This window comes from Strix uralensis, chromosome 20, assembly GCF_047716275.1.
Source record: "Strix uralensis isolate ZFMK-TIS-50842 chromosome 20, bStrUra1, whole genome shotgun sequence".
Classification (NCBI taxonomy): Eukaryota; Metazoa; Chordata; class Aves; order Strigiformes; family Strigidae; genus Strix; species Strix uralensis.
In genome coordinates, this window is record NC_133991.1 from 5,311,713 (window position 1) to 5,337,216 (window position 25,504).

At 51.5% G+C, this 25,504-nt stretch overlaps 1 protein-coding gene across 5 annotated transcripts; it reads left to right on the top strand.

The window, feature by feature from the left end:
* Positions 1-4,452: 4,452 nt before the first annotated feature.
* P2RX1 (purinergic receptor P2X 1) lies at positions 4,453-17,538 on the top strand. Of its 5 annotated transcripts, XM_074890751.1 has the most exons (13): positions 4,455-4,743; positions 8,052-8,199; positions 8,732-8,803; positions 9,260-9,329; positions 9,854-9,950; positions 10,609-10,689; positions 12,285-12,426; positions 13,761-13,891; positions 14,568-14,658; positions 15,332-15,397; positions 16,041-16,133; positions 16,674-16,721; positions 17,023-17,535. In XM_074890751.1, exons 1-12 carry the CDS (start codon positions 4,607-4,609, stop codon positions 16,716-16,718), a joined length of 1,173 nt encoding a protein of 390 aa, XP_074746852.1. In that variant the 5' UTR covers positions 4,455-4,606; the 3' UTR covers positions 16,719-16,721; positions 17,023-17,535. The 5 variants fall into 5 exon arrangements, 4 of the variants coding, with proteins under 4 accessions (XP_074746851.1, XP_074746853.1, XP_074746852.1 ...); XR_012631772.1 differs by having other exon boundaries at positions 4,453-4,743; positions 16,041-16,721; positions 17,023-17,538; XM_074890752.1 differs by having other exon boundaries at positions 4,454-4,743; positions 16,525-17,538.
* Positions 17,539-25,504: the final 7,966 nt, after the last annotated feature.

Here is a 25,504-nt window from a genome sequence, read left to right on the forward strand (position 1 = left end):
CACTGTCTCAACTCATAGCAGTGAAGGCAAAATCCCCCAAATTCCCCACCTGATGTTGCATCGGTCCCTGCACCCCTGGGGACCATCACCGCTGGGGCTATGCATGTCTTTCAGAGGCATGATTCAGAAAACAGTTGTTACTCCCAAAAGAACCCAAGGGTCCCTGTACCCCATGGCAGTGTTCAGCTGCCCCACGGGATGTGCACGCCGTGCTCCGAGCGGCTGCGACAGGCATACGGTTGCTGACACATTTCGGTACCCCCAGCATCTTGGGGTCATATGTTTGCTTTGGCATTGGCTAAACCATGGCTGAAGTATTTCCACAGAGACATGTTGCTGCAGCAACCGGGGATGGAAATGCCGCTTCTGTGGGGTGAGTACCACCAAAAACATCTGTCTGCGCCAGGGCATCACAGCGCGGGACGGGCACGGAGTGGAGCCAGCCCTGCTGGGAAGGAGCGAAGAGAGGTCAAGGACAAGTTAAAATTGGAAAGAAAACTGAACATGCTGTTTTGTAGGATTTTGCTTGCTCTCATCTGCCAATTTTTTTCCACTCCCCCTTCCCATCGCCAGCGGGGCAGTGTGACCATCTCCTCCAGCTGGTGGGGGCAAGGGGGTCTGTGGTGGCCAAAACTGCTGGGAAGAGCCACCAACTTTCAGGGGCTCCTCTTGGCAGCCTTGACCACAGCAGGTCCCCTTTGCATCTGCCGTCATATTTTAAATCTCCTTGCCACCATGTTATTCCTTCCCATCCCCAGATTTGCAGCGTGCTGCACATTTTTGTGCTGAAATTCAGAGCTCCATGCTGGAAGCTGCCAAGCATGAGTCTGGATTGTGTAATGAGCTTCATCTATTATTTTTATCTTTTTTTCCCCCAAAGAAGTTTTTGAAAAAGCAATGTCTGAGAGCCTGGAAGGACCTGGTAGCTTTTATGCCTACCACAGCTTTGCTTTCTTGGGTGTGGGTGGGCTCGAGCCCCTTGCAGAGGCTTTTGAACCACCTTCTTTGTGCCCCAGCAGCTCCTCCATCCTCTGGGTCCATGTCCCAGCTTGAAGCAAGATTGAACTCACATTTCCAAATGTCTCCCTTAAAAATACCATTTTTTGCATTTGTCTCTTGACAGCCCCAAGCAGAGGTTGAGTTTGTTTAATGGGTAGGGGGAAGGAGTCACTTTTGCAGCCGTGGATGGAGTCCTGAGCTAACCCTGCACAGCACTGCCAGGGATGCCCTTTGTGGGTTGCCAACCCTTGATGCCCTCAGTGTCTGACCCAGCTGGAGCTGAAGGAGATGCTGAATGAGGTCAAGCCCCATGCTGGGGACCAGGCAATGCTGTCTGACCCAGGAGAGCATTTGGGCAATCTGGTCCTAGGGCTTTGCAACCCTGAACACTAACACAGAGGCTTTAGTGCCTCATTTGCTGTTGCTGCTTCCATTTTCCCCTCCTGTGGGCAGTGGAGCTAGATGGGCTCATTTTCCTTCTGTCTACCTGGTTTTGCCCTCTGTGTCCCCATATTGTTATGCTCCCAGCCAGCTTGGTCCCACATTTGCATGCTGCTCAAGTTAAGCCCAGCTCAGCGCTTTCTGTGCATGGGGCAAAGCCAGCCTCAGTGCCTAAGACCTGCTGCAGCCGAGCTCAAGCTGCCACCACTCCTCCAGCAGCATTCGCAGTCTTGGCACCTCATCACCCCAGGAAGAGCACCCCTGGGGCCTCCCTCTTGCCTCTGCTTGAAAGCAGCTGAGAGATGCAAAAGTTGTTCAGAGGAAATGACTGTGAGCATATCAACAGCATTGTACAAGCTTGTTTCTGCAGGAACCCAAGATAAAAACATCCCCAAGGTCAGAGCTGCTGTGCAAGCATCTGTGCAGTGGGCCATGGGCACCCCTCTGGGCTGCACCTTACACAGTACACTTATAAAACCCTCTTTCCACTAGTTCTTTTTTTATTTTTCATTTAGGCATTACAGTAATATATTTATTATCACAGCAGATTACTGCAAACAGAAAGCAAGCTCTGATCTCGCATCAGGACAGCCCAGTGCCTGAGCCTCAGCAGAAAGCATCACAGCCCCATGAACTCAGCGTCTCCCGGCAGGTGACTGCCCTGTCTGGGCAAGTAATTTTAACAATTTAACAGCCCAAGCAGAGCACTTCCCTGTGATAACCACCTGGCAGAGGTGGGGAGGTGTGTTAGCAGCTCACACAGATTATCCCAGGAGAAGCACCACCGCAAACAGGGGTGTGCAGGACGCAGCCCCGGCAGGCAGCCGGGCACGCTGGCCAGCTGGCACCGCTCGCACGCCCATGTCACTGGTGTGGGGCCAGGTAGCTTAGCAAGGCCAGCCCAAACCTACTAAATTCCCTGTTATAAAGTAATTTAAAGAGTAGCAAACCCAGGGATGGCGTGGACGTGGGACATGTGTGAGCAATGGTGGCATGTGAGCCCACAAGGATTTAGGCTATGATTTTTTTCTAACATTTGGGTGCCATGGCCAAGAGGGTGCCCATGTTGGGTGCTGATAGTGGCCCAGGAGAAGACCCAGGCCCTGCAGGTGCTCCTGAGCTGGGGTCCCCTGCTCCCCGCATCACCCTGGCCACATCCACAGGGTCCAGCTCCACTCGCCCTCTGCCACGTGGCTCCAAGAGATGCTAAAATGAGAGATGCATATTATCTCCTAATGGAAAGTATGTTAGCTAAATCCATGCTATAACCATTTTATTGACTCCAAGTACCAGAGAGAAGGTTAGAAGTGACTCTTTTACAAGTCATTTTGCTGTTAAATTTAGCTGTCCTATTTTCATTATCCCCATGGCTTTGGCAAGGGTGAGCAGCCTTCCCTAAAAGGCCTCGTTTCATACAGTAAGTTATTTGCTTCTCTCCTGACAGATATCTAAGCTTATAAGGTTTGTCTGCTCCTCTCAATAGCAGTATCAGCCTTCAATCTTATATGATTAGCATCAGCATTTCGTATTTGCTTTTGGCTCCCTGTCTGACAGCTTTCCATGTTGCTGAGGACGGGGATGTTAGGATGGTGTCATGTCACTAGTAACGCGAGATCATCTGATTTTGATTCCCAAGGTTCATGGTACATCCAAAAGATTTGGATACATGGTTCATCTGCTTTTTTCCCCGTTTTCCCTATTGCCCAGCAAAGATAATCAATTCGTTCCAACCATTTCGCAGTTGTCAGGTCTGTAAAATATTGAGTTGAAGGGTCAACGTGATGCCAAGTGATGGGCAATTGAACATGAGCAGTGATGTTAAAAGAAATGTTCCAGAAAGGAAAGATTTATCCCAGCAGGTTAAACTTTTCCATATTTCTAAAACCATTTTCCCCTGCAGAGAATGACCTTGTCCCAGACTTGGTGGCTGCAGAGAGCCAGCATCTCCTTTGAGGTCACAGGACCAGGCTCATGGGATGGAGCCTGTCCTTGCAGAGAGTGCTGAAGCCGCTGGGCTCTGGACTTTTTGTGGGAAACATCCTCTGTTTCCCCCAGAAACAACCCTCCTCAGCCCCAGTGCTCCCCAGTAAAGAGCTCACCCCTGTGGGGCTGTGCTCTTGAGGCTGCCCAGTGAGATGCAATGCAGGTACAGGGTCCTCCATTCTCAGACTCTGCTCTTTCCCCAGCAATGAGCCAAAACTCCCACCAAAACTTCCCACTGCAGCGATGCTGGCCCCCAAATTTCAGTCTGGCATGTACAAATCCAGCCCCTTTCCCAGTGATACTCACTTAGAGTGATGCCTGCACCACCCTGCCGAGCATCCCTCGCTGTGACCCAGGCTCGCCCTCCCACCCCTGCTCATGGCCATGCCTTTCTGGAAATGCTGGAAATGCTGAAAATGCTTCGAAACCACCCAGCCCAGCCCTGTGCAAGTGCTGGGAACCGGCCAAGCCCCAGCTGGGCGGCCTCACTATGGCAGGGTGCCAAGCCGGGTGCTCCACTGCCCCGTGGATCGGCTCCGAATTGCTGGGCTGGGGGTTCTGTGCCCCCACCCTCCCCTTTCCTGACCCTTTTTCTGGGGAAGACTCTGGGGGACAGAGGAGAACATGGGTTAGGGACACAAACAGGAGACCCACAGCCTGAGGTGACTGCTGGAGCAGGAAAGATGATACACCAACCCCAGTTCCTAAAATCTTCTCCCAGGACTCCCACCATCTCCTCCATCCTGCCGTTGCCCCCAGAGATGCCCTGTGGTCCCTGCTTACCCTGAGCCCTGCCTGCAGCCCCTCCGTTCCCAGGGAGGGCCCCCGCCTGAGCCAGGATACATCCCCCGTGGTCTGGCAGCTCCTTCCTGGTGGCACGTGGGCTCGGCAGCGGGGTGGCCCTACACCCTCCCGCACCCCGTCCCACCCCCAGACCATGTAGGGCACCAGCTGCTCCCAGCCCAGAGCTTATAGAAAGAGAAAACCCCATCCCCGCGCAGGAGGAAACCCGACAGGCCAGATGTACACAGAGCAACGTCGATAGTGTTTTTATTATTTTTCTTTTTTTTTTTCTTCCTCTCTGCAAACAGAGGAGTCGCTCGAGCAGCAGCGGGCACGCCCGACCCACGGCGCACCGAGCAGTGGGGCTGGCAGGAGGCTGCGGCACAGCCCTGGTGCAGCCATGGGGCAGAAGTGCATGGAGAAGGTGTCCTCCTTCCTCTTTGAGTATGACACCCCCCGGATGGTGCTGGTGAGGAACAAGAAGGTGGGACTGACCTTCCGGCTGATTCAGCTCATCGTCCTGGCGTACATCATCGGGTAAGGCCCCTGGCATCTGCTTTCCCCTGAATTAATGCTTTGTCATGAGGTTAAAAAGCAGTGGAGACGAAGGGGTTCATACATCTCCTATATCCTGATGCGAGGGGGGGTTTACTGCTGATGGCATTGCATCCCCCTGGCCATGGCCACTCCTGTGTTGCCCGGTGTCCCACCATGGGTCTTCCAGACAGCTGCCTGGTCCCCATGTCCTGCCCAGAAGCTGCTGCGTGTCCGGGCTGGAAGCTCATCCCTGCCCAGCCCCACTCTGCACGCCGGGGCCCCGACTCCTCACTGAGCCACATCCAAATCCTGCTTGAGCTGCTGGACGGTGGCCTGAGAATCTGTTGTTATTTTTATTTTCATTTGTATTAAATAAGAGGCATTTGGGGCCAGCGTGGTGATTTGTGAGACTCGCGCGGCCCAAGACAGGACCATAAATCTCCCCGTCCACCACCCCGCCAGGGAGGCAGGGCCAGCCCAGCGGCTGAGCCCAGGACAGAGCTTCTCTCCAAATCCCTGGTTCGCTTTGCTTGTGGGAGACAGCTCCGAGAACAGCCGTGGTGCAAGAGCAGCTGCTTAAAAAAGGCAACGGGTGGAGCAGGCAGGCTCAGAGCCATGCGAGGATGTATGTCCTTGGGTGCCCTGCTCATGCCACAGCAATTCGCCCTCGTCCCCTCACCATGGTATGGTGTGCCACGCTGTGGGATGTGATGCTTGATAACAGCACAAAAATCTTTGCTGAGTCCCCTTGGCTGCTGTAAGCTCAGCCCTCAACAGTAAGACCAGCACCCTCCCATCAGGAAGGGCCCCACGGCGGGAGGTTTGCAGGGAGAGGGGGTGTCTGGTCATGAACTGGAAAAAATAGGTATTTTGGGGGCACAGGGTGACTAGTGCAGCCCAAAGGAGAGGCAGTAGCTCCCAGGGCTCTGTGCAAGCTGTGGGGAGCAGTTGTGCCCATCCCTACTTTTAGCACAGATCACTCAGAAAGGGGGAAAAGCTTCCCAGGGGGTCACTCCTACCCTGCTCAGTGTCTCACAAGGGTAATCCTGATCCCAAACTGCTGCCGAGGCAAGGTCTAAAGGATGCTCCATTGCAAAGGAGTTTGCACTGGCCCGGACTGGTGTTACTGGGAGCAACGCTGGCTCTCCTAAGGGCTGAGCCCGTGATGCCCCAGGACTCCAGCAAACCCAGCCAGGGGCAGCTGCTCCTGTGAGGGGGAACCAGCAGAGATGGTTGCTCAGAGTGGTACTTCCTAAGGAAATGTGGCTTAAGCAACCCAGCTGAAACAGGACGGGCAGCCATGAGGGAACAAAAGGAGAACCAGCTTGGGGATGACAGCCAGGGACAGAGGGGAGGAGGTTGGCATAAAGTTTTTACTGGTTTGGTGGGGTCGGGCTCCACTGGCAAGGGGCTGCCTGTGAGTGCAGCCGCCCATAGCCCCACCGGCCACTGGCATCCCCCTGCTGCCTGCAGCACTGCCTGCGATTCCCTGCCTGCACTGAGCCATGACGCTTGAGATTCTCTCTTCTTTGTAAGCAAGTTTGGCAGGGAGACATTTATTTATTTACAATTACCTCAGCTTTGGTCCCCCTTGGCAGCAGGCGTGGGTTGCTCGTGGGAATACGTGCCGATGCACGGCTGCGTTGGAGGGATGTGGCAGTGCCATCAGTGCAGAAGAGGGACGTGGGGCCGATCCCACTGAGAGAGCCAGTGTTACCCTTGGGGAGCAGCTCTTCTTTCTGCTGATACACTGAGATAAGGCGGTATCGCTGCTGGCCAGGCATGCCACGCTCTCCCCAGCTGGACATCGCTCTCTGGCTTTTGTTTCCTGAAAACCTCACATGTGAAGAGGCTGCAGGCTGAGCTGCAGAATGGGGCTGGTGAGGAAAGAGGTCTTGGTGACTCTGCCACTATCAGGTAGTGACACCACGGGACTTTTACCACCTGGGCAGGGCTCAGTGCCGCATTTACAACATGATGGGGAAACGACGCCTTGCTTGCCGTGACCACAGCTCAGCAGCAGGGTGGGGGCTGCATCCTGCCCTGCCACGGGGAGGCTGTGTCACAATATGGAGTCCAGCCCTGTGTGCCTGCAGGCACCTCTGCCAGGGAGGGATGAGGTGGCAGTGGCAGAGGCTGCACTGGAGGCAGATTTAGGGAAACACTCCATCATGGTGCTGCCCAGCTCACAGCCTCCTGCAGCCCCAAGGGCATCGTGGAAGATGCCCAGTGTAACCCATGTAACCCAGTATGGCACTCTGCCTTGGAGGAGGAGGTTGGAGCTGGGGGTCCCAGCTGGGGTTGCAGGTACTGGGGCAGATGCCATCCCTGAGGTTCCCTTGCCCCCTGTCCCAGGATGCTGATGGGGCTGCAAGCCAAAAAGCACCATCCCCGAGAGGTCCGGCACCTGTAGGGCAGACCTCTAGGCATCACCTGGGATTCCCCTGTTTTCCCCCATGCCCATCAGTCAGGTGTCTGAGGATGGGCTGACATATTAGGGTGGTGTCACGAGTCATCCCAGCGTGCTGTCTCTGTCGTGACCAGTGGGACCGGTGTCTGCAGCAGTGGGGACAAAATCCAGATCACTCCTTTTTTAGCACCAGGAAGGCTCCACGCCACCGGGAGCGCTACCCAAAATGGTTGCTCGCCCATGTTTATAGTCTCCCTGAGTCAGAGTTAATCCAGCAGCAGATTGTTTATGCCATAGGTTAAATAGTGTCAGGAGCCAGCCCTAATAGCTGTGTGATGGGCTGGGAAACGCACGGAGATCCCCATGTCAGCCACAACAGTGTCCCCAACCCTGCTCCTGCAGCCCTCTTGCACCCAGGGCCACGGCTCCATGGTTCCCTTTGCTGGATGGGTAATGGTGGCCCTGGACATGAGCCATGTCCAGACTTACCCCTGTCTTGGCCCTGGAGGCACTGCTTTTTGGAGGGTGCCTATGAAGTGGATCAGGAGGGTCCAGGAGGGTCACTGAGCCCAGCAAACTGCAAACCCGACATAGGCTTTAATCCCAAATGGCCAATGGCCACCCTGCTCCACCTGCCTTCACACACCCTCAACCATAAAATGTGTCCCAGTCTCCAAAATAAATCATCCCACTGTGGAGGTCAGGCCCCGCAGCTACCACATGCCTTGGGCAAAGGGTGGGAGAGCTCAGCAACACGCCCCTCATCCAGCTGGAGGAAATTTGGCAAATAAAACCCCTTGGTAGAAGAAGCCCCAGTCCACAGCAATGTGCTGGGACCTGGGGCTCCTCTGGATGAGTGCCAGTGGCCATGCTCACCCCACCATCTTTCCCTACCCAGGTGGGTTTTCCTCTATGAGAAGGGCTACCAGTCTCAGGACAGCATTGTCAGCTCGGTCTCGGTGAAGCTGAAAGGCCTGACACTGACCAACGAGAGCGTCATGGGCCCTCACATCTGGGACGTGGTGGATTATGTTTTCCCACCCCAGGTAAGGAGGCAGGGTGGGTGGGTTAGGGGGGTTGCTTGTGTCCTAACAGCTGCTTTTCCCCATGTGCCGTGGTGCAGATGGGCTCATTGGTGTAGGCTTTGCATGGGGCTACCCATGACATGCTGTGCCTGTGGTGGAAAGCAGGTTGCTTCTGCCATTGACCTCTGCCCACATATCACCCATGGAGAGCATTCAGTGCTTTGGCCCCACCATGGTTGATGGTTCACATTTGAAGCTGTCTCCAGAAAGATCAAGGCTTTTCTGTTGTCTCCAGATGAGCATCTCAGGCAGCAAGGGGGTCCTCCACTGTCCCTGGGGCTGGTGGCACTGCAGCTCCACAGTGCCACCACCAGCTTCCCAAGATGTGGTGGAGAAGGGTGGAGGACACAAAGTTAGGGAGAAAGGTGCCATTTGCCTGAACATGACCCAGTGGTTTGGGTGTCCTACCCCTTGCCCCAGGGAGAGGCTCCTCGCAGAGGCTCTATCAAAAAATGCTGTGCCAGCTGTGAGCTTATTGGCTGTGTCTCCACAGGGGGACAACTCATTTGTGGTGATGACCAACTTCATTGTCACCCCTGGACAGAAACAAGGAACCTGCCCGGAGGTAAGTGCAATGGCTTCCTTCAGCAGCCTCAGCTTCAGTAATTTAGGGAGACTGTGGTGGTGGCACTGGGGAAGGAGTTTTCCTGATATTGAAAGGTTTAGTAAAAGCCTGAGCCTGACCCCGTATTATAGTTCCTGATTTTCAGACGCTACATGAAGGGTTTTATTCTGCTGAAAAATGGCCAGCATCCATTTGTTTTCTTCCCTTTGAGACAATCAAGCAGAGCAGACTCAAGGCTTAAATAAAAGCACCTGCCTGGAGTTTAAAAAATAATTCCTGCTTTTTCTTGCTTAATCTGAACACCCTCGGTTGGGAAGCTGTGTATGGACGAGGCTCTGGCTGTAGCCAAGTTGTGTTTCCCCTGAGGAAAACACTGCCTGGTGAGGCAGGAGGCACAGAGGGACTGAGACCGCAGGGTGTGATGCTGAGAGGCGGCTGCCTGCTTTCTCCAAACAGCTGCCAGATGCCGGGCTCTGCGTGTGGGACAGCGACTGCAGCAAAGGGAAATACAGCCGCCAGGGACAAGGTACGGCACCGGCATTTCTGGTGAGACACAGTGAGCACAGCGTGCTCCGGTGAAGCCTCATGGCTGGAGTGTCTGGCAGGGGGACCTGCTTTGGACCATCAGCTGACAGGGTTTGGGAAAAGCCTCTGACATGCCAGGGGAGGGTCCCACCTGGGCTGGTCCTGCTTGCCTCTTCTGAAAGGTATCTGAGCTGCAAAAACCTCTGCCAACAAAAGATTAATCAAGACCAAACCATTTCCCCCAAAACTGCTGTCCTTCTAACAGCCCGGCATTTTCTGAGGTGAATTTTAGCAAATAAAATGCCCAGTTGCTCCCCTGTTCAACAGCACAAAAGAAACCACTGCCCCAAGCTGAGAAGCCACAATTAATTACCCTTTTTATCAAAGGGCATCAAAGCCCTGAGTATTTTGTGCCTTGGATGTCTGTGGCAGGGTTGAAGCTCCAACCAGATCCCATCCACCCCAGTGTGATACTGGGAATTCCCAGTATCCAGGGGTGTGAGTGGCTGTCTCTCTTCCCCACAGGGCTCATGACGGGTAGGTGTGTGCATTTCAACACCTCTGTGAAGACCTGCGAGATCTTTGGCTGGTGCCCTGTTGAAGTTGATGATCATGTTCCCAGGTAAGAAATGATGTTGCTGCCCCCTTTTCCACCCCAGTCCCACCCCAGCTGCATCAGCAGCACTCGCTGTAGGGCAGAGCAAGCCAGGACTCTGTGTGTTGCTGCCAGGACAGCCTGGGTTGATGCAGATCCTGTGGCTGTACATGCTGCCCAGCGTCCCTGGCATGGTTTGCTCCCAACCTTGCTGGCAGCTCACCCCATCTCTGCTGGGTGCTCTGTGCATGGACCAGCAGCCCCTATCTATCCTGTTTGCCTTCAGAGTAAAGTTGTGCTCTGCCCATGAGATGTTCTCCACCTCCAACCTCCACGGGCCACTGTAAAGCACCTCCTGGTAGATGCAAAGTCCTTTTCTTGCCTTCCCTCCTCGCAGGGGGGCATAGGGACAGCCACGGCTCCACCAAGGAGCCCAGGGAAGCATGCAGGCCCTTGAGCTCTCTTCCAGCCACCTCAATGTGCTTTTGGGGTTTCTTAACTGAAATCCCATCACCTAACTCCCTCTCTGTCTCCTAACAGGCACTTCTATCCTTCCTTGGGGCTTTTCTGGATAGGGAAGGGATGAGATCACCAGTTTTTCTGGGTCCTGCTCATCCCAGTTTGGATGGATCTCCACCCAAATGGAGCCAGGTGATGGACACATGTCAACACTTGTGTTTTTCAGCCCTGCCCTGTTGTCAGAAGCAGAGAAGTTCACCTTGTTCATCAAGAACAGCATTACCTTCCCCAAGTTCAAGGTGTCCCGGTAAGGGGAGGTCTGGGGGGGATGGCTTCTGCTCGGTTTCCCCAGTCATGTCCCTCAGGGAAAACCATGAGTGTAGCTAAATGCTTGATACAGAGGATGCAATGCTGTCCCTCATCAGCGAGCCCGGGACTACTCTAGCTGCTGCACTGGCCACCAGATTAGCTGATAGGAACGGAAATGTTTCCCTCCCAAATCTGTCCCACCTCAGCTGGTATCTGTGGTTACAGGGAAGAAGGTTTCTGGAATTAATGTTCCCTGAGTTACCTTCACATGACACACATACAGTTTCTCTGATTCTTCATTTTTCTTCTCCCTTTTCCTCCCCAAAGATAACAGTAAAATACTACATGGCGCAGTGTGGGCTGTGAGCAGCCAGGACAATCTTTGTGCCACAAAATGAGCAGAGGCCCTTCTTAAAATCATCGTTCTCACTTGTTTCTACAACAGGTTGTAGGGTCGGCCCCCTCCAGGCAGCTCTGGAAACAGTGCCGCCGGCTGAAGGCGCACGCATAAGAGGATTTGAGATGACACTGATTATATATCTGATTTGGAACAAATTAACAGAAGCTATTTGTGCTGAAGATGGCGGATTCTTCTCTAAGCTGATCGCGTCCCTGCGCTGTAGCCAAGGTTAAATGCCCTGGCAGCCAGCACGCTTAGCAAAGTCTCAATCTGACCTCACGCTGCACCCCAAGAGGTGGCTGGGAGAGGGGATCCCCCACCAGCAGCAAGGAAAGGTGGGAACCTGAGCGAGGGCAGGCAGGAGAGGGGACATGGTAGGGGAGACCACGTCCTGGGAGGTGAAGGCGGCTGGGGTGGCTGCTCTTGCAGGGACTGAACCAGAGCCAGCTGGGGTCATGGGGAAACTTCCTGCCTTTGATCACTGTTGCTAATTAACCGCCGAGCATAAACAATGAGACGGGGTTGAGCAAGGCACAAGTCTTACAAAGCCATCAGGGTCAGGGCGGCTTTGCAGAAAGACTGTTTTTAGGCAAAAGAGCAGAGAGGGATGGAAGGCAAAATGTTGTCCTTCCTTTTGACCCTTTCTGGAGGAGATAGCAAAATCCAGTAAAATCTGTGGGATACACTATCCATGAGCTGTCCCAGATGAAAACTATTGGTGCACAGAACATTGCCTGGCAGAGCCCAGGGACAAGCTGATATGCGAATGCAAGAGGCAGCTGAGAGGGATGGTGGAGGCCACGAGAGGGTTTGAGAAGCTGAGGAATGAGAGAGGGGGCTGCTAGAAGAGGTGAGGACAGGCAGACGTGTGCTGGATTTGGGCAGCAGGCAAAGCAGCAAACCCAAAGCAGAGCTGGAGAACATTTGCAGGAAAGAAAACAGCAGAGAGGCTTCCTCCATGGGAGGAGGTTCAGAGGAAATGAGTTGCCAGTGGGGTGGGAGAAACCAGGTAGGGCAGGAGGAAAGGGCCCACTGTCCATGTGTGGGGTCTGATGACCACGTGGGGGAGGAGGATGAGGCCTTTGACTTTACCCGGCTTTGAGCAATAGGTTGGACCAGGGACCTCCAGACGTCCTTTCCCACCCAAATTATTGGGTTATTCAGACTCTTTCTCACTCTCTTTTAATTCACAGGCGCAACTTGGTTGAGAGCGTTACCAAGCAGTACCTGAAGAAATGCACCTATCACAAAGTCACTGATTCCTTATGCCCTGTGTTTGACCTGGGATACATAGTGAAAGAATCGGGTCAGAATTTTACCTTCCTGGCTGTTAAGGTACTTCAATTTCAAATGATGTTTCTTGCTGACACGGGCAGGGGACACTGACAGAACAATCATCCCCAAGCCGTTGAGACATAAGGGATCTGTTTTCTCAAGGACTCATGAGGCAGTGTCAGAATTAGCTCTTAAAGATTATGAATCTCCTTGGACATGGCCTAATATTTAAGCCTTTCTTGGAGACTCCCCTGTAAGATTGACAAGATTTGACCTGCTGGTAGCAAATCCAGGGTTCAGTTTGTTTTAATTTGTGCAATGAATAACTAGAGCTGCGCGGCCAAATCCCATCTGATTGAGCTCAGAAACCTCAGCTGGATGGTCAAATATTGGTCATTGCACAAAGCAAACTGCAGCTTCTCCCCAGGCTCAGAAATGCGGCTTTGCCCAATGCTTCTCAGGATGGTATGCAAAAGTATCTGCTATTTCTGCACTGCAGAGCCTTAAGCTAACTTTGCCAGGCATTAAATAAAATCAGAGGCTTGCATACGTTAAAGGTGCAAAAAGACAGGCCTCTGGGGCACAGCTAGTTACAAGCTGGAGCGAGCTCAGGAGGGACTGCTTCATTTTAGGACAAGAGGTAATGGCCTCAAATTGCGCCAGGGGAGGTTTAGACTAGATATTAGGAAGCATTTTTTTACAGAACGGGTCGTTAGGCGTTGGAATGGGCTGCCCAGGGAGATGGTGGAGTCCCCATCCCTGGAGGTGTTTAAGAGTCGGGTTGACACAGTGCTGGGGGATCTGGTGGAGTTGGGAACTGTCAATGTTAGGCTGGACTAAATGATCTTCAAGGTCTTTTCCAACCTAGACGATTCTGTGATTCTGTGAGTCTGTGATTTCCTAGCATGTGACCACTTCTCTTAGAGGAGGTTTTCTTGTGATTTTCGTGGGTTCATTTCACTCTCCTCTATGACCATGTTAAACTGCCTCTGATTTTCCCTGTGAGGTTAATGGTTTATGGCAGGGTTAAGCTACAGGAAAGGCAAATCTCATAGGCAAAATCAGGCAAGTGAAGGCTGTCCCACAAGGACCGTGGGGGATCTGCAGTGAGCACTGTTTCTTGGGCACAGGGTGCTGATCAGGAACAAGAAGGCATGAATTTAGTTGTGTATCCGGCATTTAGGGCAGAAGCAAGTGCCTCCACATAAGGTAACGTATAGGACACACAGCCGAGGCTGCCCAGGAGGGCTGAGACAGCAGTGAGGTTCATGTACCCTGGAGAGCCAGGACCCCTCATAGCATCAAGAAAGGCCATGTATGAGGAGGGAAAGCATTTCTCCATGCAGGCCAAGTCCAAGGAGAGGGCAACCTCGTGACTTCCCTCTTGTCTGCAGGGTGGAGTGGTGGGCATCACCATAGACTGGAACTGCGACCTTGACTGGCCTGTCCGGTACTGCAAACCCATTTACCAGTTCCACGGCCTTTACAATGATGACAGTAATGTTTCACCAGGCTTCAACTTCAGGTAAGGAGATGCCTGTTAACTCTCCAGGCAGAATTCAGAGGTGACAACTTTCAGGATCCCACAGTATTCAAGGGCTGATGGAAGATCAGGCCCTATTCTCCAAAATACTCACTACCTTTGCAATGCCAGACAGCAGTGCTCTCTCTAGAATGGCCTGAGAAAAGTGATAACCCATCCCTTGGCCTCAAAATTGCCCCATTGCCTTTCCCTGTTCATCTCCTCCCCCGATAGACTTTCCTGATCAGCTGAGCTCTTGGAAAGCCACTTGAAAGACTGGAGATGGTGCAGGGTCATCTCACATGTTCCCACAGTTCAAAGCATTCAGCCACAGCATGACATTTAGGCATGAGCTTCTGCTCTAGATGCTCTGTGTAAAGCTGCCACTAGTGCTGCACTAATACCCACTGTCACGTAGCACTTGGGGTCATCAGGTATCAGCACAAGTAGAAGCTTTAACTCCAGCTTGCAGGCAGGGAAACTGAGGCACAGAGGGGACAGGTGCCACCAGTGCAGCTTCTTCAGGGGGGTTAAGGAGAGGGTCAGGAGTAGGTCCGTGACAGTGCATCCCCAGATCTTTGTCCTGCTCTGCAGCCCACCAAGATCCTGATGCCGTTGGGTTGCAGGGGGTGGTTAGACACCCTGGCAGGCCATTAACACTCACCATCCAATCGGACAGATATGCCAAATACTACAAAGAAGACGGGATGGACAAGAGGACGCTCTACAAGGTGTTTGGGATCCGCTTCGACATTTTGGTGAACGGCAAGGTAAGGGTGGCCAGGCACTGGGTTCACCCCAGATCCCCGGGATGGCAGTGCCATGTCCTCAGGAAGGTACCATCTCTGTCACACAGCACCAGAGTCTTGTTGGGGCCAGGAAAACCAGTGCAAGTGGTTTCCTCAGGTGCTGGCCCGCTCACAGCAGCCCTTGGGAAGTGCCAGGAAGGGAACACAGAGGGGAAGTCCTTTTTACAGGCCACATCTGTCTGTTGCAGTTCGGTCAGTGGTTTTGTCCCAGAAAACATCGTGATGGGTTGGGGAGGAACTGTGGAAAGTCAGAACCTTTTACTGATATTTCCAAAACTGAACATTTGCGTTTTTCTGTTTTGTCTTTTTCTTCCCACTGGGAGGAAAGGCTTTCCTTGTTGTTTTCCCGCTGTGAATATTTAAAGGGTATACTTTTTTTAAAATTAAAAATACAGGAAGCAAAGTAATTTCAATTTGTGTCAGCCTAAACCCAACCTATCATATTTTTTTGTTTGACCAATGAGCTTAAAACCAGCTCTTCCCCAGCTCCTGTTTCTCTCTGTGCTGTGGTTGTGGTTTGAGTTGCTGCAAGGCACTTTAGCTGAGCCCTACCTGACAGCTATGGCAGCCTTTTTTTTTTTTTTTCCCCTGACCTGATTGTAACATATCACCTATCTTCTCTGATTTTACTCAGGCTGGCAAATTTGACATCATCCCGACCATGACCACAATTGGCTCTGGAATTGGTATTTTTGGAGTGGTAAGTTCAGATATTTCCAGCCTCTATATGGAGACTCTCAAATTATTCTGTGACAACCATAGGGAAGTGTCCCCAAGCTGCAGTGAAGTACTGCTCAAGCAACAGGGATGGGCAAAAGGGGGAAAGAAGGTGCTCTCCTGCCTCACTAGCTTGGGAAAATAGACTCCTGCTGACCACTGGCTGATGTGAATTCTGCTAGCAGGAGACACTGCCCTGCCAAGTGAGGGGAAGGCAAGCTTCTTTGTCAGGGCCATGTCTTTGTATCTTGATAGTTTCAAGTTAGAGCTGGCATTGAGGGGGTTTTAGAGGTGATGGGCAGTATTTCATGCATGACAGAAAAACAGCATCCTATTTGGTTATGGTCATTAAAGACTTCAGCATGACCCGGAGGGTGTTGTGCTCTGCATATACCAAAAGTGGAAACAATTTCTGTTGACTCAAGTTGTCCAGTATTGAACCCAGCACACTTCACTTCTGTCCTAAATGGATGTTCGGGGGCTGTACAGTCTTTAGCAGCTGCCATGTTGTGGGTTGAAGCAGAAGTGACCCTAATTTGTGGGGCAAACTGGAACAAGATGGAAGTACAAAGTGGCACAGGTGAGTTGAGTTGGCAGCCCCAACCCTAATTGCACTTTGATTTAAGGCCTCTGTCCTCTGTGACCTGCTCCTGCTGCATTTTCTTCAAGGACGGGATTATTACAAACAGAAGAAATTCAAATATGCAGAACAGGAGCCTGTAAGTAACAGCAAGTCCCTTCCCTATGGAGGCTCTTGCAGGTGCATGAGTGTGGATGTGTGCATGAGTAATGATGCTGTAACACAAACAACATTTATATTGAGGGGCAACCAGGCACCTTCCTGAGTCAGTGGGAATTCTGAGCCCTTGGGACTGTCAGAGACTGGGATCCATGAATCTCCTCTCCAAAATTACAGAGATCTTCTGTGTGACTCACTGTTAATGGCTTTATTCCCTCCCTTTATCCCCAGATATTCCAGTATCTGGTAACACTTGCGTTGCTTTAAGGGAAGCAGGGGCAGACCAGTGCTTTAGCAAACTGGAAAATGTCCCCTTTTCTGCTTTCTGAGAATATCTCCATGACTGTGGGATGTTTTCTGGCCTTTCACAGGACATGAGAATAGCTCACCTTAAATTAATCTGAAAATATGCTTATACATCATTGGGGGTTAGAAGTTGCTGTTGAACCACATTTTTCCCTGGCATTAGAAAGGAGCAGGTCTGTAAAAGAATCATTGTTTTCTCTCAATTAACCCCCAGTCGAAGTCGCATAAGAAGGAAAAGGAGCTGGACAATACACAGTGAGAGGTGAGTGGTGTTTACCCAGCCCTGCTAGCGTCCGGCTGGCAGGGGTGAGCACTGTGGGTCTCGGGGCTATCCCAAGGGCCCTGGGAAGGCAAGACTCCCAGGGAAGGCGTGTAGGAGATCAGAGCTGTGGGCTGTAATGTCTAACCTGGGGTCAGCATTTCCCAGGGCAGGCAAGTTCGTGGGGCAGCACTGGATGTGGGATGTGGACTGACATTGCATCTTCAATGCTGCCAGCATTGCTTGAGGAGGGGCAGTGGGGGCAAGACATCAGAAATCACTGTGCACCTCTCTCTCTTGGCAGAATCCACACTGACCAACAAACCTGCACCCTCTTCCTCCTCCTCCTGTCCTAAAACACGGTCGTCATCCCCTGTCACCACCCTGCGCCAGCCCCAAGGCCAGCAGGAGCAGCGTCTGACACCGGCTCATGGGAACGTGGGGCCTTGCAGCCAGGGCAGGGGCCGGCCGGCCGGGCTCCCTGCCTCTGGTGGGACACGCTGCGATGCTGTGGGTGGGTTAAACGGGGAACCCGCGGGCCCCCCCACCAGCCCTGCTGCAGGGCACTGGGCTCTGCCACTTTTGCAGGCACTTCTGAAGGGCTCCCGCTGTGCCCTGCCTGGTGTGCCGGGGCCGTGCCAGGGTATCCTGCACCCAAAGCCCCCCGGGAGAGCATCGCTGCCTCTCCTTCCCCAGTGGCACCCTTGGACAGCCCCAAATTAAGGAGAAGGGGAGGGGAGGAGAGCTGGCAAGAAGTCCCAGTCCTTCAACATGGCAGAAAAATGGTTATTTTGTAAGGATGTATTTTATTAAAAAAATAAACCTTTAGTTTTTCTACTACATCCCTTTGCGGTGCCCATGCTTGCCCCAGGTGTGGGGTACACGGTGCTTTTTGGCACTGGGGGGTTTGTGTGTGCAAAGCAAACCTGGAAATCAGGCTGGAGCATGAGGCCTCTGCCACGGGCTCAGTGCAGGCTCCCCTGGGCTCTGCCGTCCCGTGGGGGGCTCCTGGGCCTCCGGCCACAAGCAGGGTTGTTATCAGGGTTGTCACTTGGGTTTCCTCCTCAAAGAGGCTGGCTGGCAGCGAGTGCTGGGACACTGCCAGCCATCGAGAATGGCTGCTCTGCGCCAGCTCTGCCTCCTGCTGCCCACGCCGGCCAGTATTAGCCCATCAGTACTGACCTCAGTGGTAGCCTCACAAACCAGCTCTTTGCACCCAGGAACAAAACTGCCCCTCTCTGTGAGAAGATTTGCACTACTCGGCGTGTGCAGTTGGGCATCATGAGCCACATCGCCACGAGCAGCCCCTGCCCTGTGCTGCTGGCTCTGTTCAGATCTCCAGGATGCATCAGCACAGGCTTTCTGCAGAGTCACTTTCTGAATGTCATTTTGCACCCTCCGGAGGAAATTTTTCCTTGGTCACTTCAAAACTGGCTCCCAGCTGCCATGGGAATGTCCGTAAAGAAGCCATAGGGATTGCTCTGGTTGCAACGTCTGCGGGATGGCCGCACCGCGCTGGGCTCGTAGGGACACAGAGGCACGTGCCACAGACAGTTGCCTGTGATATTTGGTCATAAGCTCAACAAACATTTCAAGCCATATTCCCCATGGAGAGATGATTTTCCCTCAGAAGGACCCCCTCAGCTTTCACAGGCAGGGTTTTTTTTAAGATTATCCATTTGGCTAACTTTTTCACGCTTTCTCATGATGCTGTCCTGTGTAAGAGAGGTGCCAGGTGCTTATATTAAAGGTGCAGAGATGAGGGTGAGGGAAAGCTCCCTGATCTCTGGAGGAGTCTGTGTTTTCTTAGTGGGCGCTGGGGGCATGGGGCTGGTGGCACCCCCAAGCAGTGGGTGCTCTCCCGCAGCACCCGTCGAGGCGAAGAACCGCACCATCACAGCCTGGTGCAACAGTGCAGCTCTCCAGCAAGCTGCAACCAGCAGAGGGGACTGGAAGACCATGTCACACAGACATGCCTGGGGAACTTCAGTTGCCAAAGATTAGAGGCAGTGAAGCAAAAGTGTTCAGGTAACCTTTCTCACCCACTTAAACTGGGTCAATCTCCACTCCTAACTTAAAATAACCAGCGCAAGGCTGCAGGTAGAGCAGGGGATTGTTTCTGCCTGCTCAATCTTTCAAGGTGCTTGTAATGCAAAGCCCCTATTCTTTCCTAGGAAGTATTAGAAGGCAGAATAGGAAATTAGGGGAAATGCTACTTATAAATGATCCCTTGTAGCTGCTATTCAAAACCTCTGAGCTGGAATCCCTAAAAGTCCAAAGCCTGCTTTAGAAATCATGGGAGGGTTCATTTTCATCTCCTTGCTTGTTTTTTAAAATGCATGATCTTTGGGGACCCTTTGCTTTTCATTCACCAACCATTTCTGCAACCAGCAGAATGAGAAATTGTAATTTTAATTCTCTCACCAAAACAAGCTCCTTCTCTAAGTCAGGGCTCCTGCCTTTTAGGTGGGTGCCATGCAGAGCGGTAGCTGTCTAGAGGAAACTGGGCAAGTGTCTGATTTTAACACACGCTGGTCCCCTCTGTGGTATGAAAAGGCAGGGAAAGCCCGTGGCAAGTGTTTCTGTCCCTCCTTTTGTCAGACGGGCTGGAGCTGGTGCTCAGGGGTGGGAAGGAGGAAGGGCTGGTCCGCTCAGCCTGGTGGGGGACCCTTCGCTGGTGTAGGTGCTCTATTTCAATATTGTAGCTCCCAGCGCCTTCTCCCGGTGCCCTCCAGTTTGCTAAAATTCATGCAAAGTTACAGAATGCAGGATAGTACACAGCAGTTAAAAGTCTGCACATCTGAAACACTGAGAAATTGAAATAATGACAGGTTTGCCCTGAGAGAGGCTGCACCCTGCAGTGGCATCGCAGTGGAGCTTCTTGCGCAGAGGCCTTGCAGTGCAAGTCCCAGTGGGGAGGTGTGGGTGACCCGCAGGCCCATACTCCTGTCCTCTTGGTTTGACCTGAGCTTGCTCTTAAGGTCAGGAAAGAATTTCCTGTGCTTCGCATCTGTTGTGGCCAGAAAGTGACTGTATCTGAAACTATAAAAATGCAGCCAGTGTATCCCGCTGCTCTCTGATGTCTGAGCAGCGAGTCAAAGTGTCACAGAAACCCAAAGGGATTTGGTCGTTGTGCAAAGACCCCTGCAATGACAGTTTGCTGTGTTGCTTCCTATTTATGCTGTGGCAGTTATGGGTTGGGTTGTGATTTTTTTTTTAAAACTCATTGTTTAATTGTGTTTTGATTTTTACACAATTATTTAGCTAATAGAAAAATACGAATAGAAAAGGAACCTTCAGCAAATGAATCACTACCTCCAGTACTTTTAGCCAGAAAACACACAAGAAAAGATGTATATTCTCCAGATAATCCCTAATCATTACAAACAGCACTAACAAGCTCTAAGGGTCTAACAGGGGACTCTGGCACCGACCATGGGTGTTAGATGAAGAGAATGAGCCGTGAGTGCAGTGTTACTATTCCCATTTTACAGAAAGGGAAACCAAGACACAAGCAAATAACTTCTGAACGTGTATGCAAATATGGTGAGCAGATTCTGCCTCTGAGCAGTTACTGTTATCTGTGACGGTTACCAGGTTGGATCTGGTACAAATAGATCTTTTCATGTGCTCAGGTGTGGTTACTCTGAAAGAAATCAAGTGGCATGGAAATTCCAGAAGATCAATTGCAGAAAAACTTATTTGGCAATAATTATGCTGGTTAGTGGTACTGCAGAGATGAGGAATTATATTTCAACCTCTGCAGAGCTGGCATCATTTAATCATTATGTTTGCACTCAATTCTCAGCACAGTGAGGCCCTGGTTTCTACCTGGTGCTTCCAGACACTATAACAATGCAAATTAAAAATTAATAACACTGAAGAAAGAGATAGCTCCTTCCCTGTGCAATATCTCCTATCTCTAATTCCACTCATTCTTTTTCTGGCACAGCAGACTCCCTTTTATTTTTAATCCCGTCCTCCACTTAGGACATTCTTAGATTTTTCCCTAAGAAAGCACCTGCCTTTCTGGTGACACTAATTCCCCTTCTCTTTTGATGCCGGAGCATGTTTTCAGTCGGATGAATCCTCTGGCTGACACAGAATGAAGGATCAACAGGAGCATTTATGTCCTCCCAGCTCTCAAGGATGTTTTTATTTCCTTCTGTCCCAAATATGTGTGTTGTTGGGCCAGATTGTTCTGGGTGACAAAAGGACCCTCTCTGCCCTTCAAGCACTGGACATCTGCAGCTCAGCCTGCAGTGATGCTCCTGGTCACAGGACAGTTGTTACAGCTCTTTTTCGCTGCTGCCAGCTCTGTATTAATTATGCCATGTTATTTTCTTTTGCTTTCTTTGGTGAAGTGCTCCCTCCTTCTGTTATCTATTTCTAATTGCTTTATTGCCTTATTTTAGAAAGCGTAAAAGTCAAAAGTGTCCAAATGGATTCTAAATATAGCAACAGCGCAGTCAACCAACGGGCTCTTTAGCAGCAGAGAATGAGGATTGTTCTAGTTAACAGAGCTCTGGCTACCAGTACCAAGAACGGATGCTGCTCAGCTTTATGGCACCACAAAGACATCTGGACCAAGCTGTTCTTAAAAGAAATGACGGCTTCAACTCTTTTTTTTATCTAAACATACTTGTGAAATGCCTGGGGAAATGTAAAGTCTACCTCTCATGACTGTAACTCAAGGACAGGTTAAATAAACACCCTCCCAGTCCTTGCACCCAGAAAACACGTGGGAAATAACAGTTACCAACTAACTACACCCAATCATTATTGAACAGAAATACCAAAGTCTTATTTTAATGTTGTTATAGCCATCACAGTCTAAGCATCAGAGAGGCATTATGTGGGACTCTTTTTGCACCAGTCATTGCTGCTCTGCAGTGTAATCACCTGTGTATTATGAAAAGGAAAAGTGTTCTGTTTTGTCTTCTGGAAGAAATAGCAGCTCCTGACTGAGACTGGCTAACCAGGTTATTTCATTAGGTCAAGTGCTAGCAGTCTTTGCCAGAGGGGATAGTTCCAAACCCTGATGCTGGTGCTAAAACCGTGCTTCAGACGTCAGTGGTGATTTAAAATGCCTGGTGCTAAAGGAGAGAGGTCTTTAGGGGACAATCCTCAGCACTTTCCAAACAGTCAGCATCTTCTAGGGTTCTCAAAGCTAAATGTCAGCCAGCACAAATGACTTCTGAAACCTTTGAAAATACATCTCAGCAGTAGTTACGGCAAGAGGAGCAGGAGGCTGAAAGTTTTACTCGCTGCTCAAGAGAAGCTAAGTTGTCCCTCTATGAGCAAGGCCCTGCTTGATTGAATTGAAAGCCGCTGTGAAACAGGTCAATGTTTTATCTTATATATGTTCTGGTCTTTCAGAGCACCTCTCACACCCTGGAGCCACAGGAGAACAGTCTCTCCATAGGCACAGCCACATTCCTGGGTCCTGGGCACTTACACACAGGCATCCATCTGAGAAGGAGGTTGCTGGGACTTTTCCTGCTCAGGGCTGGGAGGAGGCTTTGCTTTTGCTCATGGACACATCTTACTTTTCCTGAGAGTCAACCATGGCCAACAGACAGCCCAGGAGCTGAAGCTGGTGACTGTCTTGAGATGATATCTAATCAGCGATTGCAGATGAGCAGTCTTGAGATGGTACCTCAGTGGTGATCATTAGCTAAGATCCAGAGCTGCTGGAAGAAGGCAATAGCTTTGGAAGCATGAACTCGAGGTGGCGAGGCTGTCTGCTGTCCTGTTAACATCATAGAATCATTGAAGTTGGAAAAAGCCTTTAAGATCATGGAGTCCAACCGTTAACCTAGCACTGCCAAGTCCACCACTAATCCATGTTCCTAAGCACCACGTCTACACATCTTTTAAACACCTCCAGGGATGGCGACTCAACCACTTCCCTGGGCAGCCTGTTCCAATGCTTGACAACCCTTTCGGTGAAGACGTTTTTCTTAATATCCAATCTAAACCTTCCTTGGTGTGATTTGAGGCCATTTCCTCTTGTCCTATTGCTTGTTACTTGGGAGAAGAGACCGACCCCCACCTCGCTACAACCTCCTTTCAGGTAGCTGTAGTGAGCGATAAGATCTCTCCTGAGCCTCCTGTCCTCCAGCCTAAACAACCCCAGTTCCTTCAGCCCCTCCTTGTAAGACTTGTGCTCTAGACTCTTCATCAGCTTTGCTGCCCTTCTTTGGACGTGCAAAGGAACCAGGGCACTGCTAGAGAAAGACCAGCCAAACCCCTGCTCCAAATTGCCCTGGTTTTTAGCCAAATGAAGCTCCACTACCTTGAGCAGACACCAAACGTGGGCTGGAAGGGAAAACCCAGAAAACCTGGGCAACATGATATGCTGGAAACCTTTTGTGCCAGGCTTTGGTGTTGAAAATAAACCCGAGCATTTTCTTGCCTTCTTATTTCTGTCAGAAAGGCATTCTGCATGGAAATAGAAATTAAAAAGTATTTCTAGCTGCTGGTGCTTTATCCAAGGGTGGAGAACCGCTGTTCCAACCATCCTCCTTGAGAAACCGTGGGCCCTCAATGCATCATTTATATTATTGTTTTGGTTTCTTTGCTCTGGCTGCCACAGGAAGGACTTGTGTATACCTGACATACAAAACTGGACCAAATAATAGTTCAAGACATGAAACCATGGAAACACTGTCAGAATTATGAATAAAATACGTTGAAGGAGACTAACTGACAAATTGCCAATAGTGAAAAGTAGAAAACATGTTTGTTGGTGACTCTAAAATATGGCAGGCTCTGCCACCCTCCCGCTGGGTCACATCACGCTGCTGCTCACCTGCTCCAAGAGCCCTTCGCTGCCCCAGCGCCTCCTGTTCATGGCAAATCTTTTCCACTGGATTTTCTCTGTGACGAGCTGAAAGAACAATCCTTTCTAGCTTTCTAACAGGGGTCATTTCACCGAATGTAACAACAATAGTCAAGTTTAGAACCTTGCAAGTACTGGATGTTTATCTTGGTGGTTAAAGAAAAAAACGCTTTATTTTTTGTTTTCCTCCTTGCAAAATAAATAACGGGACAGAGTATGCTGTGTTCATATAGATTGATCCATTACATTATTAGCCAATTTAAAGATTAACAGTAGGCAAACAAGGTCTTAAAGGTTTCAAGCAAAATTCAAAACATTTCAGTTCAAAGTATTTTTGACTGAAGATTGGCAAACAGAATGGACGCAGACTTTAGGTGGAAGCGAAAGGGCATCAGCCCTGGATAAACCTGTTCATCTGTAGAGAATTGCTCAGCTGCCTGTGACCAGCCAGGGTGACAAAGCACATTCTTGCAGGAAGCGTAAGACTTGGATGCACATGGTAAACTGCAGCGGGGTACGTCTGAGTGTAAGACACATACCCACAGCATGAGTAAGTGAAAAAGTTCATGGTCTTTGCAAGGCTTGCAAGATGACTGGGCTGTTTTAATCATTACTGTCTCTTAATTACATTTTAATACTTCTCTAAACACAGTGACAACCTGAGCAAGGTTTTTAGGGATCAGAAACAAAGTTGGTAGTAAACCACAAGCTGCATTATTAATAAGTTGAGTTGTTTTGAGAGATGCAACCCATGGTAAGAAATTAATGTCTTTGCAAAGCAGAGGATTATTTGAGACCCACTGGAAGTAGGCGCAGGCATTTCTACCCGCTGCTTGTCCCAGCGGGAAGGGGCAGCACTCAGCAGTGGGTTGAGTCAGGATGTAGGTTTAATCCAAGTCTTGCTCTCTGGCTAAAGCCAAGCTCCCCTCGAGCCGGGTCTCAGCAGAGCCCGGCCGCAAGCCGCTTGTCACAAACCCAACATCCTCGGGAATCCCACAGGAAACACAGCGGGGCGCAGGGCTGCGGTGGGAACCCCTCGACCCGGGGGCACGGTCAAGCGTGAGCCAAGTGGGTAAAAGAGAGCAGGGGAAAAATAAAAGCCAAAACATGAGTCACGAAACATAGAGGGCATTTGCTTGTAGGGATTCCTTGAGCGATGGCAGTGGAATTCGTTGACGTGCAGCATTTCTCACCATTGCTGGAAGAGTTCAGGAAACGCTTGTGCATGTGACCGGGGTTGATTGTTTTAATCTAGAGATGGAGCCGGGGGGGGGACACCCCACCACGTGGAGGGCGAGCAGGGTCCCCCTGCCAGCACCCCGGGGAACAAGGGCACCCTGCCCGGGGGAGAACACCAGAATGGTACCGGGGTGGGGGGGAGAACGCCGGGACGGTACCGGGGGGTGAACACAAGGCATGGGGGAGAACACGGGGACGATGCTGGGGGGGAGAACACGGGGACGGTACCGGGGGGGGGGGGGGAAGAACACGAGGACGGTACCGGGGGGTGAACACGGGGACGATGCCGGGGGGGGGAAGAACACGGGGACAGAGGAGGACGCGGGGATGGTACCGGGGGGTGAACACGGGGACGGTACCGGGGTGAGAACACGGGGACGGTACCGGGGGGGAGAACGCGGGTACGGTACCGGGGGGGAGAACGCGGGGACGGTGCCGGGGGGAGAACACGGGGACGGTACCGGGGGGCTGAACGCGGGGACGGTGCCGAGGGGAGAACGCGGGGACGGTGCCTGGGGGAGAACACGGGGACGGTACCGGGGGGCTGAACGCGGGGACGGTGCCGAGGGGAGAACACGGGGACGGTACCGGGGAGAACACGGGGCCGATGCTCCGGCACGGGCGCGTGCCGCGGGGGGCGCGGCCGCCGCCAGCCAATGGGAGCGCCCGCGCGGGGCGGCGGTTCTTTACCCCCGGGGGGGCT